The 17681-nt window shown below is 40.0% G+C and overlaps 1 protein-coding gene across 1 annotated transcript in view; it reads right to left on the bottom strand.

Moving 5' to 3' along the window:
* LOC120525682 (rho-related GTP-binding protein RhoB-like) overlaps positions 1-17347 on the bottom strand; it is a 47450-nt gene extending 30103 nt beyond the window's left edge. Inside the window, exons 1-2 of the mRNA XM_039748194.1 lie at positions 16647-17347; position 16234 (exon numbers count right to left, since the gene is read on the bottom strand). Of these exons, the coding sequence (XP_039604128.1) occupies position 16234; positions 16647-17182 (537 nt within the window). The 5' untranslated portion in view covers positions 17183-17347. The remainder of the gene's footprint in view (positions 1-16233; positions 16235-16646) is intronic.
* Between the last annotated feature and the right edge of the window lie 334 nt (positions 17348-17681).

The following is a 17681-nucleotide window of genomic DNA, read 5'->3' as shown; positions in this document are numbered from 1 at the left end:
AGTAGATAGGTAGGAAGGAACAATCTCTGGCTTGGTCACCAGTCAATATTAGGGCACAATCATTCACACATACATACTCACACACTCATTCACGGCCAATTTATAGTTGCCTGTCTTCCTAATATGTATGTTTTTGGGACATAGGGGGAAATCTGGAGTATCTAGAGGAAAAGCGCACAGTCAGTATTAAGTCAAGTTTTGAAGGTACCCAAAGTACTATTGCCTAACACACTACTTAATAGCCTATTTCTTGTATGTATAACTCTTAATGTGAAGAAAAACATTCCTGTGTTTGTTCAAAATTTACCCTTAACAAGCTTCAACTGAGTCCACCCGCTTTTGTTGAAGAACTGATTTTAAAATAACAGCTTGGATCCATTGTTTAAATTCCTTCCATAATTCTGAACTCTTCTATAATGTCACCTCTTAATCTTTCTTTGCTTTGCCTATAAAGGTTCAGCTCCTTCAATCTAATCTTATAGCTCATACCTCTTCATTGTTCTGTAGTCAACCTAGTCACTCAACTCTAAAGTTCTCTACCAAGGAAAACAAAACAGCGCGCAATATTCCAGATGAGTGCTAGGCAACTTACAAGACTTCATTAGATGTTTGATATCCATAAGTTATCGTAACAAGGTATGGAGTCACTGATGAGTTTGAAGAGAATATATCAAATATTGTGTATGCTGTCAATGATAGATAGATAGATAGACAGATAGATAGATTTTTTATTTTTAAAAATATCTTTATTGTATCAAGAAGAAAGATGGGAAAAACATTCTGTTGTGTAAGGTTTAAGGCCCCTGAGGAAGTGATGCTGACTCTCTTATCCTTGGCCACTTAAATAATAATAATAATAATAATAAAATTAATAATAATAATTAATTACATTACGAATATATGGACATGTGTCACAACTGGACATGGACTTTATATCTTCCCTGGTCATGACAGAGAAAAAGAACAAGCCCCAGGGGATGTTTATTACCCCCTACATGCACTAGATGGCAGCAGCCCTACGTATCAGCGACCATTTAAGGACCAGCAGGGAATGCTGGAATTTGTAGTCTGGCAGCACAGCCCTGCTGATGTCTGTGGGTGCTGCAAGGGGAAGCTGCAGGGAGATGTGCTCCCCAAATTACGGGACTGCCATATGAGCCAGAAGTACTGCCGGGTCCTTAATAAAAGGGACCACACTCCCATGTCCAGGCGAGTTGGAGCTGGGAGGACGTGGAGCAACACTCAACTGGGGGAGAGCAGTGTGGTGGTGAAAAGAAGAGTTAAATTGTAGAGAGAGAGAAAGGATATTGGTGCTTGTGCTTTTTGTTACTTTGTGGAAGTGTGTTTATTAAACACTCCTTTATTTGAATCCGGAACTCTGTGTAATTGTGTTTGGGGGTTTGGGGCTTGCTGACGCCCTGGTTCTATCACACCCCTAACTAGCTTTGAGAGATTGCCAAGTATAAAGTACTGGGTCCTTATAATCTATGGTTGGGTAAACAACTTTGTAGCAGTTATTGGTACCTAACCGCTTTAAATGGTGGACCCAAAACATTATAGGTCAACCTTTCCATTCTTGTAAATTATTTAAATCAAGTGTGTCATTTAGTGGCCTATCTCCCAGACAGTGGTTGAAGTGGCAGGACTAGATGTCCACTGACACTGAAAGAAGCAGTATTGGCAGATAGATGGGAGTGCCCTGGCGAGCTATCCCACATAGTTAATCAAGTGATGAGTTTATGTTATCTACAGAATTTCTTAGAATACTCCCCAATTGTAGACTGAATCAACAATGGAGATGAGGAGGAGGAGTACTGAAAGATGACGGAGGTCTTTGCCATGAGGAGCCATGATAACTCCTTGGAGCTAAATACCAGAGTACAAAGACAAAAGAATTGGCAGATTTCAGGCTTTCCAAAGAGCCACTTTAAGTGGCTATTGAGTAATCATATCATACAATACAATACAATACAATACAGTTTATTTTTGTATAGCCCAAAATCACACAGGAAGTGCCGCAATGGGCTTTAACAGGCCCTGCCTTTTGACAGCCCCCCAGCCTTGACTCTCTGAGAAGACAAGGAAAAACTCCCAATAAAAACCTTGTAGGGAAAAATGGAAGAAACCTCGGGAAAGACAGTTCAAAGAGAGACCCCTTTCCAGGTAGGTTGGGCGTGCAGTGGGTGTCAAAAGAAGGGGGTCAATACAACACAATACACAGAACAGAACAAATCCTTAATACAGCATAATAATAAAAATTTTAGAAGTACGGAGCAGAATTTAACAGTAGATGATATCACATAATAAGATTTGGATATTTTTAGAGTCCTGGAGACCTCATTCATCAAGCTGCCTCCCCATTTGGCCATTCCACGGCTGAAACATTGCTCCGATGAAAGGACCCCTCTTTCCTCTTTTCCTGTGATCTTCCATCAGGGATGACTTTACCATAGGCAGGCAAACAACTTGGCAGGTGGGCCGTGGCACCAATTGCCACATTTGGGTACCGAGAACAGAAACAGAATAGGTGTTTTTTTTTTTCCAGATTTCCAAAATAATTTATAATTGTACAAGCTTGTTATGTTAGACTGCTGTAAAAAGAAAATTAAGTCTATCCATTAAAAAAAAACTAATTTGAGTAATGTGTTCATCTATACTAATAAAAGGCAAAGCCCTCACTCACTCACTCACTCACTCACTCACTCATCACTAATTCTCCAACTTCCCGTGTAGGTAGAAGGCTGAAATTTGGCAGGTTCATTCCTTACAGCTTCCTTACAAAAGTTGGGCAGGTTTTATATCGAAATTCTACGCGTAATGGTCATAACTGGAAGCTGTTTTTCTTCATTTACTGTAATGGAGATGATCTTGAATGCCGTGGGGGCGGAGTTTCGTGTGACATCATCACGCCTCCCACGTAATCACGCAGTACATAGAAAACCAGGAAGACCTCCAAAAAGCGCTGAAGAAAACATGCATTATATAATTGAGAAGGCAGCGAAACAATAAGAAGCGAGCGAGTGACATATACAACCATATTCATGAGTTCTGCTACTTCGGAAACAAAGCACGATGTAAACCTACACTTTAAATTAAGTTCATAGACAGGCTTCCGCTGGCGTTTGTAATTTAGTGCCTGCCCATATAAGGCCGTCCGTCAGCGGCAATCCAATAGCAAACTCCACTAAATATTCACGGGTGAAGGACTGTGCTTATGGAGAGGAAGATGAGATGGTCAGGGTGGTGTTTGACACAAACTCAGCGAAACTGCGAGAGAAAGGACTAAGGTAACATTAAATACAGCCATGGACATCGCACAAGATGGCACCAGCACAGCTGGGAACCTTCGATGCATGTACACCGAGCGGCTCACGTGAACTGACGCAAGTGCACAGATAAAAGCAACAGTTCCAAAGAGCTGAACAAAACCAAATTACACAATTGAAAAGGCAGCAAAAATATGAAGCGCCTGATACATACAAGCATATTCATAAATCCAGCTACTGCGAAACAAAGCACACGTGGAAAAAGTCAATGTCCCGCTAAAGGAAGACAGTGTAAAAAAAAACCCTGCATGCAGTGTGTCAGGTCTCAGATAAAGAAGAAGACGAGCTGTTTATTGATGCAGTAAGAAACGAATCGATGAAAGAAACCTGTCATCTTTACAACGATTGACAAACAAGGAATGTAACTTGAACACAACACATCCTACAAATACGAACCTGATTGAAAGAAATAATGATAATCAAATCCTTGATGACAGCAACACTCAGTAACACTCACAAAACAAATACTGTATATTGACAGTCATGTTACGCTATTTTTAAAATGTTCCCTTTTCTTTTTCTAGCTTTTTTAACACACTACTTCTCCGCTGCGATACGCGGGTATATATATATATCCCGATCTACATACTCGAATAATGGATACTTTATTCGCCATCAATGATTGTTTTGGTAAAGCCATACTCAGTGTATTCATTAGATGAACGGTAAAAAAGTAAGAGCGAGGGGAGGATGACTTATTGAGGCATGCAGGCTGTAGTGCGATCAACTCTATCTGAATTGCGCGATCACATTTGAAAAATATATCTTTTCAAGTTCTATTTAGTCCATATGTGTCAAACTCAAGGGCGGGCCACATCCGCCCGGCGTAATTATATCCGCCCCGAGATCATTTTATATACTGTATTATTGTTATTAAAGCCCGGTATATGAAGCGCTGGTAACACAATAAACTACAGATCCCATAATGCAGCGCTTCAGCTGCCTTGCCGAACACTTACCGCGTTAATCAAGTCTAGCTTATGATGCTGCAAGTTATTGCAACTAGCTCACACGATGCTGAAGAGAAAAGTTGATTCTGAAAATAGAGCCTTTAAAAACCGATGGGAGGCTGAGTATATGTTTACTGAACCCGTGTGTCTCATTTGTGGAGCTAATGTGGCTGTAATTACAGAATTTAATCTAAGATGGCACTATGAGACAAAACATCAGGATAACCTGAATGCAATGCAGAAGATACAGAAAGCAGAATAATTAAATAAGAATCTGACACTTCAGCGGACGTTTTAAAACCGTGCACAATCACAAAGTGATTTCAAGTGAAGCTGCTTTTATGGGAGACACAAATGCACCAGTGCACCTTGCCCCACTTTCCCTGTTGCCAAGTAATGTTAAACCAAGTCGTCACTACGGTGTTCCCAAACGCACTTTGCTGATAAACTGAGCGACTGCGCACTGAGTTTGCACGGCGCTTTGGTGACTTTGAAGAACAAAAAAAGTCCGTCTACATGCGGCTCGAACCTTGTGCATGTTTGGTACCACATATCTGTGTGAGAAGCTCTTCTCAGTGATAAAGACTAACAAAACAGCACACAGGAGTCGCCTCACTGATGAGCACCTGCAATCCATCCTGAGAATCTCCACAACACAGAACCTCACACCAAACATAAACGAACCTGTTGCCAAAAAAAGATGCCAGGTGTCCAGCTCTAAAATGACATATGAGCAAAGACAACTGAATGATTTGATTTGTTATTGCTGAAAGGAACACATTTTATTTATATTTCCAGGTTTTGTTATGCAGCATGTTCATATTTGAATTTGTATAATTTTGACAGGATATATTTTTATGGAGAGCAAAATCTTTTGGGATATTTAAAATCTAAGTTTATTTTTTATATAAAATTACATAAGAGTAAAGAAATTTGAATGTTTGTTCTTTTAACGTTTACTTTATTTCTAACTTGTATAATTTAGACAGGATATATTTTTATGGAGAGCAAAATATTATAAGTTGTTTAAGGTTTGAGTTGATTTATTCAGGAATAATATTCCTGTCTGTTTTTACCATTCCTACCAAAGATATTTCTGTTGACTAAATAAAAATTCCTTCTATTTAAAATTTAAATAGAACTTGAACAAATACGATAGTTCATAATATCCACGCAGACTTGCACGTAAGAGCGGGAGTTATCCGTTTTAACAAGCAGCGTATTGCACTGATACGAAATAGCTGTGTGTGTATATATGTAGATATGTATGTATATGTATATATATATTTGTGTGTATATATGTGTGTGTATGTATGTATGTGTGTATGCATATGTATGTGTATATATGTAGATATATATATGTATATATGTGTATATATATATATATATATATATGTGTGTATATATATATATATATATATATATATATATGTGAACGCTGGCCCCGCACAGACAGACGGACAACATATTTTTCTCCCACACACCATTTATTTACAATATATACAATAATCATAAAAGTCACGCACTCACAACCCCAGCCCTTGGCACTGAATCCCCAAAGTCCAGGGCCCACAGTCTCTGTGCCTTTGTCCTGGCCGCCTCCTGTCCTCTCTCCAGCTCTGTCCACTTCCACCCGACATCCACTAAATGACTGGAGGGAGGCGGCCCCTTAAATAATGCCCCAGATGAGCCCCAGGTGTTTCCGGCCTCTTCTCTTTAGCCACGCCCCAGCGTGGCGGAAGTGTCGGCTGCTTTCCTGGCAGCTCTCCGGCGCCACACAAAGTCTCCCCGCACTTCCTGGTGTGGCGGAAGTGCCGGGCTCCCGGATACTAGGCACCGGGCGCCGCCTGGCGGTGGCCACGGGTCCCTACAGGGCTGGGCTTCCAAGCCCTGTACCCGAGGCCCCCTGCCTAACCAGGACGGACGCCCCACTCAGTCTGGAGGAGGCACACGCCCTCCTCCGGTCTTCCAAGGCGTCCCGGCCGGGCTCCATCCCCGGCCAAAGACCACACAGGGTAAACCGGCATCGGGGCGCCGCCCGGCGGTGTCCACGGGTCCCTACAGGGCTGGGCTTCCAAGCCCTGTACCCGTGGTCCCCTACACAACCAAGACAGACGCCCCCTCGCGGTCTGGAGGAGGCACAAGCCCTCCTCTCCTCCTCCTGGACCACAATATATATATATGACAACAACACTCATCACTCACAACAGTGACAAAACAATTACATTGACAATCATGTTACGTTATTTTCAAAATGTTTCCTTTTCTTTTTCATTGCTTCTTTAACACACTAATTCTCCGCTGCAAAGCGCGGGTATTTTGCTAGTTACAAGTATATAATAGAATCCATAAGACTATAAGCTGTGATAGCAGCTTCATGAGCAAGAGTCTCCATTTAGGAAATGACTTCCTGACAAACACTACAACAAAGCAGTAAGTATAGTAACTGTGTGGTCCCCGGTTAATTCATTAACTGTTAAAAGATTTCTATGCCCTCCGTAAATCTTAACATTTCTCCAAAGATTTGTAGTAATCACTTAGAACATCCCATGCTTTGGGAGCCATGAAGCCTTCACGTGCCATTTTACACGTTTTTTTGTCTTGTTATACGCAGCAACTTTAAATGGAACAATTTCCAAAGAAATCAAACCAGGGGCCATGGTTAGAACTTTAGCACCATGTGAAGGTTCATCATGTAAGGATAAAAACTATTCCTGAATCTAGTTGGTGCAGATGCTAATGGTCTTGTATACCATTTGCTGGAAGGGAAAAGGATAAAAAGTCACTTTGCGGCTAATGTCTTTAATAATATAGTTGGCCGTTCTAATACAGTTTGGATTATATACTGTATGTGTCTTGAATGGAAGATAGCTGTTTACCAGTAATGCTCTGAGAAGACATACTGTAGTTACACTCTGTGCTGCAGAATGTTCCTGGGCTAAATATGTGCTACACCAGGATGTTATTTTGCCAGTGAATATGAATTCCATTGTACACCTATACAGGTTGGTGTGACTTCATAATGTGTAATAAAGTAAGGATCTGGATGAGCCTTTTTGAGTATAACAGAGATGCATTGTCAAAATCTACATATATCTGGTTTCCCATTTCTACAGTACACTGGATTGGTTTGGCAACTTAGACCTGCTGTTGAAATACTGCTAGAGCAGACTCTTCCTTCCGAGGAGACAGGGGTCATTTATGGTGGTGACATGACAAAAGCATGAAGGAAAAATGCACATAGTAACGGGTGATTGTGCTACAGCTGTACACTGATCTACCACAATGTTAAAGCCACTGACATGTGAGGTGAAAAACATCAATTATCTCATTACAATGGCCCTTGTCAAGGGGTGGGATATACAGGGTGAGTCAAAATTATGTTAACATTTTAATGGCAGAAACAATTTATTCACAAAACATACTTCATATGTGCAAGATGATTTACAGGAATGTCTCAACCTGTTCACCATCATGTTCAACACATGCATCATATGTGGCACATAAATTGTCCACAAAAATTGTATCTCTCTATTATAATAAAAAAATCCTGGGACGAGATGAGACTTTTTAGCCTGGGATGAGACGCGACTTTTTCAGAGAGATACTTTCATATCCCATGAGACTTTGTGCCAAGAGATTTAACCACACCCAGGGCCGGAAATAAAAGACAAAAGAGTAGATGACAAAGTAGAACGTCATAAAGAATTCAAAAAGTTTGGCACGATCCACATGCAGAGCAGGTTAGATATAATGAAAGTACTAAAATTCGAAAGTCTCAAAAAAACGATAGTAAAAATTGCATTAGTGCAAACAAATGGAAATTATTACTCGGTGAAATGATGAAACAGCAAAAAGAGATCACTGGGTCAGAGCAACCCCAAAACAGCAGGGTCTTTTGGGGTGTTCCTGGTATGCAGTGGTTAGTACCAACCAAAATTGGTCCAAGGAAGGACAACTGGTGAACCGGCAACAGGGTCATGGGCATCCAAGGCTCACTGATATGTGTGGGGAGCAAAAGTTAGCCAATATTTTTGGATGGAAGTGGCCTCTTTCAGCAGAATAAATCTCTCTGCTACACTGAAAAAAATGTTCAGGATTGTTTGAGGAACATGACAAAGAGTTCAAGCTGTTGATTTGGCCACTGAATTCCACACATGTCAATCCAATCAAGCACCAGGGAATGTATTGGATGAACATAACCAATCCATTGAGGCCCCACCTTGCAACTTACAAGACTTAAAGGATCTGCTGCTAATGTATTGGTGCCAAATACCACAGGACACCTTTACATGTCTTGTGGACTCCATGCCTTCGACGGGTCAGAGCTGTTTTGGACAATATTAGGTAGATATAACTTGCATATCTCATCATATCATTTAAATTAATCATGTTGGTTACTTATGTACAGTAAGATTTAGCACTTTGCCCAATGAATAGGAACTGGAAATATATGAATATTCATTTGCATTTCTGCTTTCAGTATGCAGTATGTTGAGGATAAAATATCTTTTAATACTGTGTTTTTGTGGTTATACTGGATGACAAAAAATAAAATAATTATAAATGATATGTTGATGTAATGGTCTGGGATAGCTCCATGCTCCCCATTTGCTTCCGGGAGCCTCACGAACCTGTAATCATCAACAATCATGGACTGAGATGAGACAGGTAAATGAGGACACACACATTCAGCAAGGGGTTGGTGCAAAAGTGTCAGTGCTTTTATTTAAAATCCAAACAAAAGTGCAGTGTCTAAAGTGCAGTGCATCAAAATCATCTTTCATAAAAAAAATAAATAATCCATTAAAATGTGGAGGTTAAAATGTTCCATAAAGTTAAAATCACAGGTAGGTTCTGACAACAAACACTCTCTAAAATCTGGAGTCTCCTCAGTTTATCCCATTAGGACATGCCAACAGGTACAGTCTTCCCTTAAATACAGGTTCAGGGGCCTACTGCTTGTCCGTCAGTATGACATTCTTCTGAACCCCATGCACACTTCTCACAGCCAGTCCATTGATGTATATCTGGGAGATGCCACACAATGGAGCCGTTCCTGCTCCTCTCTGTAGTTACTCTAAGGGGCAACCCTTTCTGCAGCCCCGCATTTGAGTGCAGGCCTACCGCTCGCTTCCTTAGGGCATACCCCTGACCACTTGCCTCCTTTCCTGACGACATGGGCTCCTCACTGCCCTAACTCTTTCTCTTCCTGTAACCTCCATTCTCTATTCTCTTTGATCCTTTCTTTAGATTTGCTCTGCCCCTTTTCTTCCTTTATACTGTCTTGATTGGGTGCAGATGTTGTCCCCCACTCACTCTGAGGTGCTCACCTCTCTAACCTCTCTCTCTCTCTCTCTCTCTCATTTCTCCTAGGGCACAAAGCAGAAAATTGCCGACAGTGGGGTAACTCGCGTTGAAATCGTAGTTGAAGAACTCCAGGCACTCGACGGTCACATTCAGAAACTCCTGTCCCGACGGAGATACCAAAGAAGACCTGAAGGCCCGGCTGTTGGATAAATCGTCCTTGCCATCTGGAACCGGCGAAACATCAACCCTGCGTTGTGCCGACCTCACCCCCGCGTCTCGTAGGAGCGACGCCGCTGATGACCTCGGTGGATTTCAGCTATGCAGGCTGTGGTTCAAGGCCAGAGCACCTCCATCGACACAGGCGAGCATCCTATCTCAGATCCGGTTTGACCCTCTCCGCGTCCCCATTTCGCCTTCAGCCCCTGGTGATGTAATAGTGGTAGGTGATTCTATCATTAGAAACCTTAAAGTCGCATGCCCTAAAGCAAAATCGTTTGTTTCTTGTTTTTCCGGTGCTCGTGTCCGAGATGTAATAAGACGTGCGCCAGCAGTCTACGAGAAACACAAGGAGAGGGCAGTTGGAGCAATCGTCTTGCATGCCAGCGTAAATGATATAAGGCACCGACAATCAGAAATCCTGAAGGCTGACTTCACAGCTTTGATTAAAGACACGAAGGAGAGGACCCCATCCAACGAGTACTACAGTCATCTTCTAGGAATGAACAACTGGCTACAGGGTTTCTGCAAGAAGAAGGATGTCCATTTCATCAACAATTGGAATCTCTTTTTGGAAAGGTCGCATCTCTTCAAGCGTGATGGCCTGCATCCAAACAGTTTTGGCGCCTGGGTCCTCTCCGAAAACATATCGAAGGTAATTCGTTTTTTCTTGACTATCTATCTCTGCTCTTAACCCCTTCCGAAATAATACTGTTGTGCCAGGACATGATAAATGTTTAATAGAGTCTTCCGTTAAAGTGCACACATTAATACTGTAATAAGCAATCTCAATGCACGTAGAAAACCTAGGAAATACGGCATAAACTCCAATAATCTAATTAAAATCACTATTTTAGAGGAACAATGTATTAAAACTATAAAAACAGATCACAGATTAAACAAAAAATACACACAGAGCGGCGCTAATAAAAATAATTTAGTTCCTATTCCAAATATCAATAACGCACATAGTATTCATCTCTGCACCTCGAAACATTAAATATGGCACTATTAAATGTTAGAGCTTTAACTAACAAAACGTTTTTATCAACGATCTTATTAGTGATAAAAATAGATTTATTGCACTAAATGAAACATGGCTTAATTCAGATGCGCGCTGTTTTAATCGAATCTGCCTCCGGATTACAGTTTTACTCATGCAGACCGCCAGGGAAAAGGGGGGGATTGGCTAACATTTACTCGAGCGATTAAAATGTAAAGATGTCAGTTTTGGTAAGTTCAAGTCCTTTGAGTATCTCGCCGTTGTTATTCATGGAGATTCTCAAGTTCTAGTACTATCCGTGTATAGACCTCCTAAATATAACGCGTCTTTTTGAGGAATTCTCTGACTTAATGTCAATTTTAATTACTAACTATGACACACTCCTAATAGTTGGCGACTTTAATTTTCATATAGATAATCAGTGTGATCTAAAAGTAAAAGAATTTATGAACCTCCTGGATTCTTTTGATTTGAGACAACTCATAAATCAGCCTACACATAAAGCAGGTCATACATTAGACTTAGTGATTACTAAAGGACTGAAAGTTGATATAAAACAGATCATTGATATTGGTCTATCAGACCATTTTCTTCTACTTTTAATATAGAAATAATGATAAAAACACTCATGAGAAGCATATTGTTAAAAACGCTTCTTTGACTCGCAGCAGCTTTAAAACTTACAAACATTTTAAGCAATCAGTCCGTTTATAGTGCCAGCTATAATAGCGAGGATAATGTAAATAGTAAGGTGGAAAGATTTAATACTAAAGTGAGAGCTGCTGTTGACATAGTTGCACCTGAAAAGACAGTGAAAAAATCTTCTAGCATTGTTATACCATGGAAGACCCAAAGAGTGTCTGATTTAAAGAGAACATGCCCAGAGCTGAGCGTCAATGGAGGAAGACTAAACTTACTATCCACCATGAAATATTAAAAGTCAAAATAACAGAATACAATAACACTGTCCGTCTTGAGAGACGCTGCTATTTCTCAAGATTATAAATAACAATGCTAGTAATCCCAGAGTCTTATTTTCTACAATTGATCACCTACTGTACTAAACCCAGGTAACTCAAAGGAATGCCTCCTAAGTGCTTCCAGTGAAACCTGTGAGGCTATCGCTGTATTTTCAATCAAAAAATTAATGAGATTAGAAATAACAGAGTATATCCCTCCAACACTAAGGATCCTCCTAAACCCCAGCATCCTGTTATAAACAAATTAAACTCTTTCACTAGGATAGATTTACCTGATTTACAAAAATAATCTCTCAATTAAAACCTCCACCTCGTCCTTGACCCAATACCAACAAGGTTTTTCAAAGAAGTATCAGGCGTGCTAATTGATAATGTTCTGACATAGTAAATTCGTCATTAGATACTGGGGTCTTCCCAGACTGTCTTAAGACTGCTGTAGTTAAACCCCTACTTAAGAAACATAATCTTGACCCTCGCTCTTGAAAATTTTAGACCCATCTCTAACCTGCCTTCTTAAGTAAAGTTCTGAGAAGGCAGTCATTATGCAGTTAAATGACCACCTAAATAAACATGCTATTCTTGATAAATTTCAGTCAGGTTTTAGAACAAATCACAGCACAGAAACTGCACTCGTTAAAGTAGTAAATGACTTTGCGGTAAATGCAGACAGAGGCCATTTATCTGTTCTCATCCTCTTAGATCTGAGTGCTGCATTTGACACCATTGATCACAACATTCTTAGAAATCGCCTTAGGCAATGGGTGGGCCTCTCTGGCAGGGTCTTAAATTGGTTTGAATCCTACCTGACAGGGAGAAAATTTTTGTTAGTTGTGGGAATTACAACTCAAGACACATGATATCCATATGGTGTTCCACAAGGCTCTATCCTGGGTCCGCTGTTATTCTCAATCTACATGCTTCCGTTAGGTCAGATTATCTCAGGGCACAACGTGAGCTACCACAGCTATGCTGATGACACACAGCTGTACTTATCAATAGCACCTGATGACCCTGATTCTATTGATTCACTAACACAATGTCTGACTTGTATCTCAGAATGGATGAATAGTAATTTTCTCAAGTTAAATAAAGAGAAAACTGAAATTTAGTGATCAGCAATAATGGATACAATGAGGCTATTAGAAATAAACTGGATACATTAGGATTAAAAGTCAAGACGGAGGTAAAAGCTTAGGGGTGATTGTTGACTGTAATCTGAATTTTAAATCACATATTAATCAGATCATTAGGACAGCATTTTTCACTTAAGAAACATAAGTAAAGTTAGACCTCTTATATCACTGAAAGATGCTGAGAAATTAGTTCACGCGTTTGTTTTCAGTAGACTAGATTACTGTAACGCACTCCTCTCAGGACTACCCAAAAAAGATATAAATCGTTTGCAACTAGTGCAGAATGCAGCTGCTAGAATCCTAACTAGGAAAAGAAAATCCGAACACATTTCTCCAGTTTTAATGTCACTACACTGGTTACCTGTGTCATTCAGGATTGACTTTAAAATTCTGCTTATGGTTTATAAAGCCTTAAATAATCTCGCCCCATCTTATATATCGGAATGTCTGACACCTTATATTCCAAATCGTAACCTCAGATCCTCAAATGAGTGTCTCCTTAGAATTCCAAGAACAAAACTTAAAAGAAGTGGTGAGGTGGCCTTCTGCTGCTATGCACCTAAAATCTGGAATAGCCTGCCAATAGGAATTCGCCAGGCTGATACAGTAGAGCACTTTAAAACACTGCTGAAAACACATTACTTTAACATGGCCTTTCTATAACTTCAATTTAACTTAATCCTGATACTCTATATGTTCAATTCATCATAACAACTATTCATGGTGGCTCTAAAATCCGTACTGACCCCTACTCTCTTTTCTGTTTCTTTTTCCAGTTTCTTTGTGGTGGTGGCCTGCGCCACCTCCACCTACTCAAAGCTTCATGATGCTCCAACAATGATGGATGGATTAAAAGGCAGAAGTCTACGTGACCATCATCATCAAGCCCTTCCGTGAGAACCCTAAATCCAAAGAGGACTGTTTCATTTATGTTAGGTAGAATGCCCAGAGGGGACTGGGCGGTCTCATGGTCTGGAATCCCTACAGATTTTATTTTTTCTCCAGCCGTCTGGAGTTTTTTGTTTTTTCTGTCCCCCCTGGCCATTGAACCTTACTCTTATTCGATGTTAATTAATGTTGATTTATTTTGTTTTCTTATTGTGTCTTTTATTTTTCTATTCTTTATTATGTAAAGCACTTTGAGTTTGTATGAAAATGTGCTATATAAATAAATGTTGTTGTTGTTGAATGAGGCACCTGACTGATCTGCTTGCAGCCAAGCACCCCAAACAACTCCCGACCGAGCGCCACCATGCCACACACCCACACCTGATCAAATCCTGCATGCTGTAGGATTTGATTATTTATATAAAGCCACACTCCATCTTGGAACTCTTATCACAGATCTTCCTTTTGTGTGTGTGTATTTTTTTCTTGTTAATGTCATTATTTGGCTGTCATTTTATCATCACTGATGCCTGTAGTCTAATACACTATGAAACACTGTCACTTCTCCAATACAATTGCTGCTGCTCTGATCTTGCGTGGCTCCTACCATGCAGTTCTAACTTCATGCCACCAGCTCAGTTTCACACCACTCACCTGTGGCCAGAGGCATCAACATCTATACTCAATTTTCCCAATTCTGTGAACCGATCCAAGCCAGGATCTTTCCTGAGGCCTGCCAGAGGCCATACACCCATGGCAATGGATGTCAGCAAAGGAGCAAGTCTGTTCTGGTAACTGCTGCTTTTAAAGTGCCTGATCATCTCTCTATCTCTCTCTTATACTTACACTTACACACGCACAGCCACACCCACAAGATGGCTCCACCTCTTATGACATTTAACACACCCATTTGATGGCCACTTTTGTCTCATGCACATTTTTCCTTTGTGCCCTATACAGTATAAGGCAACCTACTGGAGATATTCTACCACTCCATAGTGACTAAAGAATCTTCTATGATGTAAAAGCCAGTTTAAGGGATGTAAAATGACAGAATAAATTAAAAGGGAAGGTAAATGACATTACAGGCCTGACTATGGCAGAAGTGGTCACCATGACTAATACAGCACATCCTCTACAAGACAAGTTGTCCTTGACTGCTTTAAGGCACAAACTCTTTCCACCGCGATGTGCTAAGATGGACTACTAAGGTTCTTTTTTCCCCACAACCACTTGAGTGTATCATGCATTCCTCCTCAAATGTTACCCATTTTACCCAATTCTAAGATACACTGGCAAAGAGACAACAACTCTTACTATACATACTATACATTACATTTACACTGGGCATATTTTGTGCAGCTCTTGGTCGTACACTTACTGTGTGCAATAGTTTGCAATTTTTCTTTACTGATCTGCACTATGTTTAATGTTCTGTATTGCTGCTCAAGTAAATTTCCCTTTAAGGATCAATAAAATCAATACTATCTATCTATAGTCAGTGTGACATATTTGGTTGTTTTGTTGTATTTTTCAAACCTATAATCATCTCTTCTTTTTTTGGAAATGAATGACTGAATGAATAAATATTTTTGCTTAATCAGTCTTTCTGTGTCATTGTGTTACACAGTGGTTCCCCCATTTCATAAATGGCTTCGCAGGAAGGAGTGCTATCATAATATATATGCTGTTTGATCTTTTGGACATTTTAAAATTCAAAGAATAAAGAAAACAGACAGTAAATACAAATATTTTTTATATTTAAAATATTTAAATACACATTTCTTGTACCTAATGAATATTGTAAACAATGAATCTCTCATAATAACAATGACAATCATTTACCACAATATGTATGTGATAACAGTTACAGTGCAATTCATAAACTAATCACGCATTTCTTTTCAATCAAAAAAATAATCTTTACTTTATGATTAGGTAACACAGCCTGTGATAAATTCAGATTGTAAGATATCTGTATTAATGTTTTTATTCTCATTTTTCTTTTAATATGCTACAAAGTTCACTTGTCTCGTAATACTTTAAAGTAGTACAACAAAGTGCAAGTATACAGTTTAAAGATAAATAAGGAACTTGCATTGTTCTTTTCCCTGTATCCAAGTCTAACTCACTTCTGGGTTGTGGAGAAAACACCACTGGGTGCAAGGCTGAAACAGTCATCTCGTACATGCACCACCACTCAGAGAAATGAGATCATACAACTCTGTACAAATAGCATGTGGGATTCAAACCCAGAAAAAGCAGAGTATCTAGGCAAAATTACACTGATATGGAAAGAACATGCAAACTCCACACAGATAGTGACCATGTGCTGGATTCAAACCCAGGACTCTGGAGCTCTGAGGCAACAGTGCTAACCACAGCATCACATATACATATGATGAAAATGGCACCCAATAACATAACACTTTAAAAAAAAAAATATATATATATTTTTTTTAAATAGAGCAAGAAGTGAATGAATTGTGCCCATTGCCAATACTACTTAGTTATGGTTGATGCCAGTCATTTTTAATCAACTAACATTCTTTATGGTACAGTTGATGAGAATAAGTAAATACTTAAAAGTCACTTATGACAAAAATAATGCATAGTTTGTTTCTCTGATAAAATAATCTCAGTTTTTTTTTTTTTTATTTCACCCGCTTGCTTTCCACAGAGGGCTAGCAAGTTGCTCAGAGTTCTGTTGTCAGAGTGTCAGCATCTTGTTTCAAGGTTCATCTCTTGAGTAAGATTTAAAAATTAACAAGAGAAACAAATGGGCTCACAAGATTTTGCAGCGGTTGGCCCTGACGTTCAAAGGCCGACGTCTCTTCAACAGCGCTGCTCGTGTGGCTGTCTCAAAGACCTCACGCACTCCATCTTTGGTTTTGGCTGAACACTCTAGGTAATCATAGGCCTGGATTTGGGCCGCCATAGCTCGGCCTTCCTCAATTTTTATGGGCTCCTTCTTCATCTTGGCCAGCTCGAAGCAGACATCTTTGTCATTCCTTAAATCTTTTTTGTTGGCTACCAAGACAAAAGGTACATTGGGGCAGAAGTGCTTGGCCTCTGGAACCCACTTCTCAGGGATATTCTCCAAAGAGTCCGGACTGTCTACTGAAAAGCACATCAGAATAACATCTGTGTCTGGGTAAGAGAGGGGGCGAAGGCGGTTATAGTCCTCTTGTCCAGCAGTATCCCACAAAGCTAGTTCCACTTCTTTGCCATCCACCTCAATATTAGCAACATATGTCTCAAATACAGTGGGTACGTAAACTTTTGGGAACTCATCTTTGCTGAAGACAATGAGCAGGCAGGTTTTACCACAAGCACCATCTCCAATAACCACTAACTTTTTCCTAATTGTAGCCATCACTCAGGTCTTCTCAGATGGATAAGAAGAATATAAAATTATCCACAGAAATAAGTCCTCTCTGTAGGCAGCGAGGCAAGAGTTAATTGTTACAGCTTGAGAAAGGCAGTCCCGGAGATGCAGTACCGGCTTCTGCTTGCTTTCCTTTGTTGTTTCAAAATCAGACTCCTCTCTTTCTGAAGTCACAGGCCACTCTGTACTAGAAATTCATGTCTAGCTACTTTATAGATGGTCTAATTGCTTTCCTAATATAGCTATCCAATCAAAATTCACTGGATGAGGTCACTCTTTAAAAAGAACCAGGTGACAGGGCGGGAGCTGGGGTGGGCAGGGCTCACATAAGTCCTGGTAAAGAAAGCTAAAGTTTGTAAAGAGACGCCTGGATTGTTTTACAGATTCACTGCTATGAGATTAGTTGGAATACTTTAACCACAACCTTTTTTTTCACTTTGCTTTTAATCTGCTTTTATTATTAAGGCTTTTTTGTGACCACATTTCT

The sequence above is a fragment of the Polypterus senegalus genome, chromosome 3 (genome assembly GCF_016835505.1).
Source record: "Polypterus senegalus isolate Bchr_013 chromosome 3, ASM1683550v1, whole genome shotgun sequence".
Taxonomy (NCBI): domain Eukaryota; kingdom Metazoa; phylum Chordata; class Cladistia; order Polypteriformes; family Polypteridae; genus Polypterus; species Polypterus senegalus.
The sequence above is the reverse complement of the archived record's forward strand: the minus strand, read 5'-3'. Positions and strand labels throughout refer to the sequence as shown.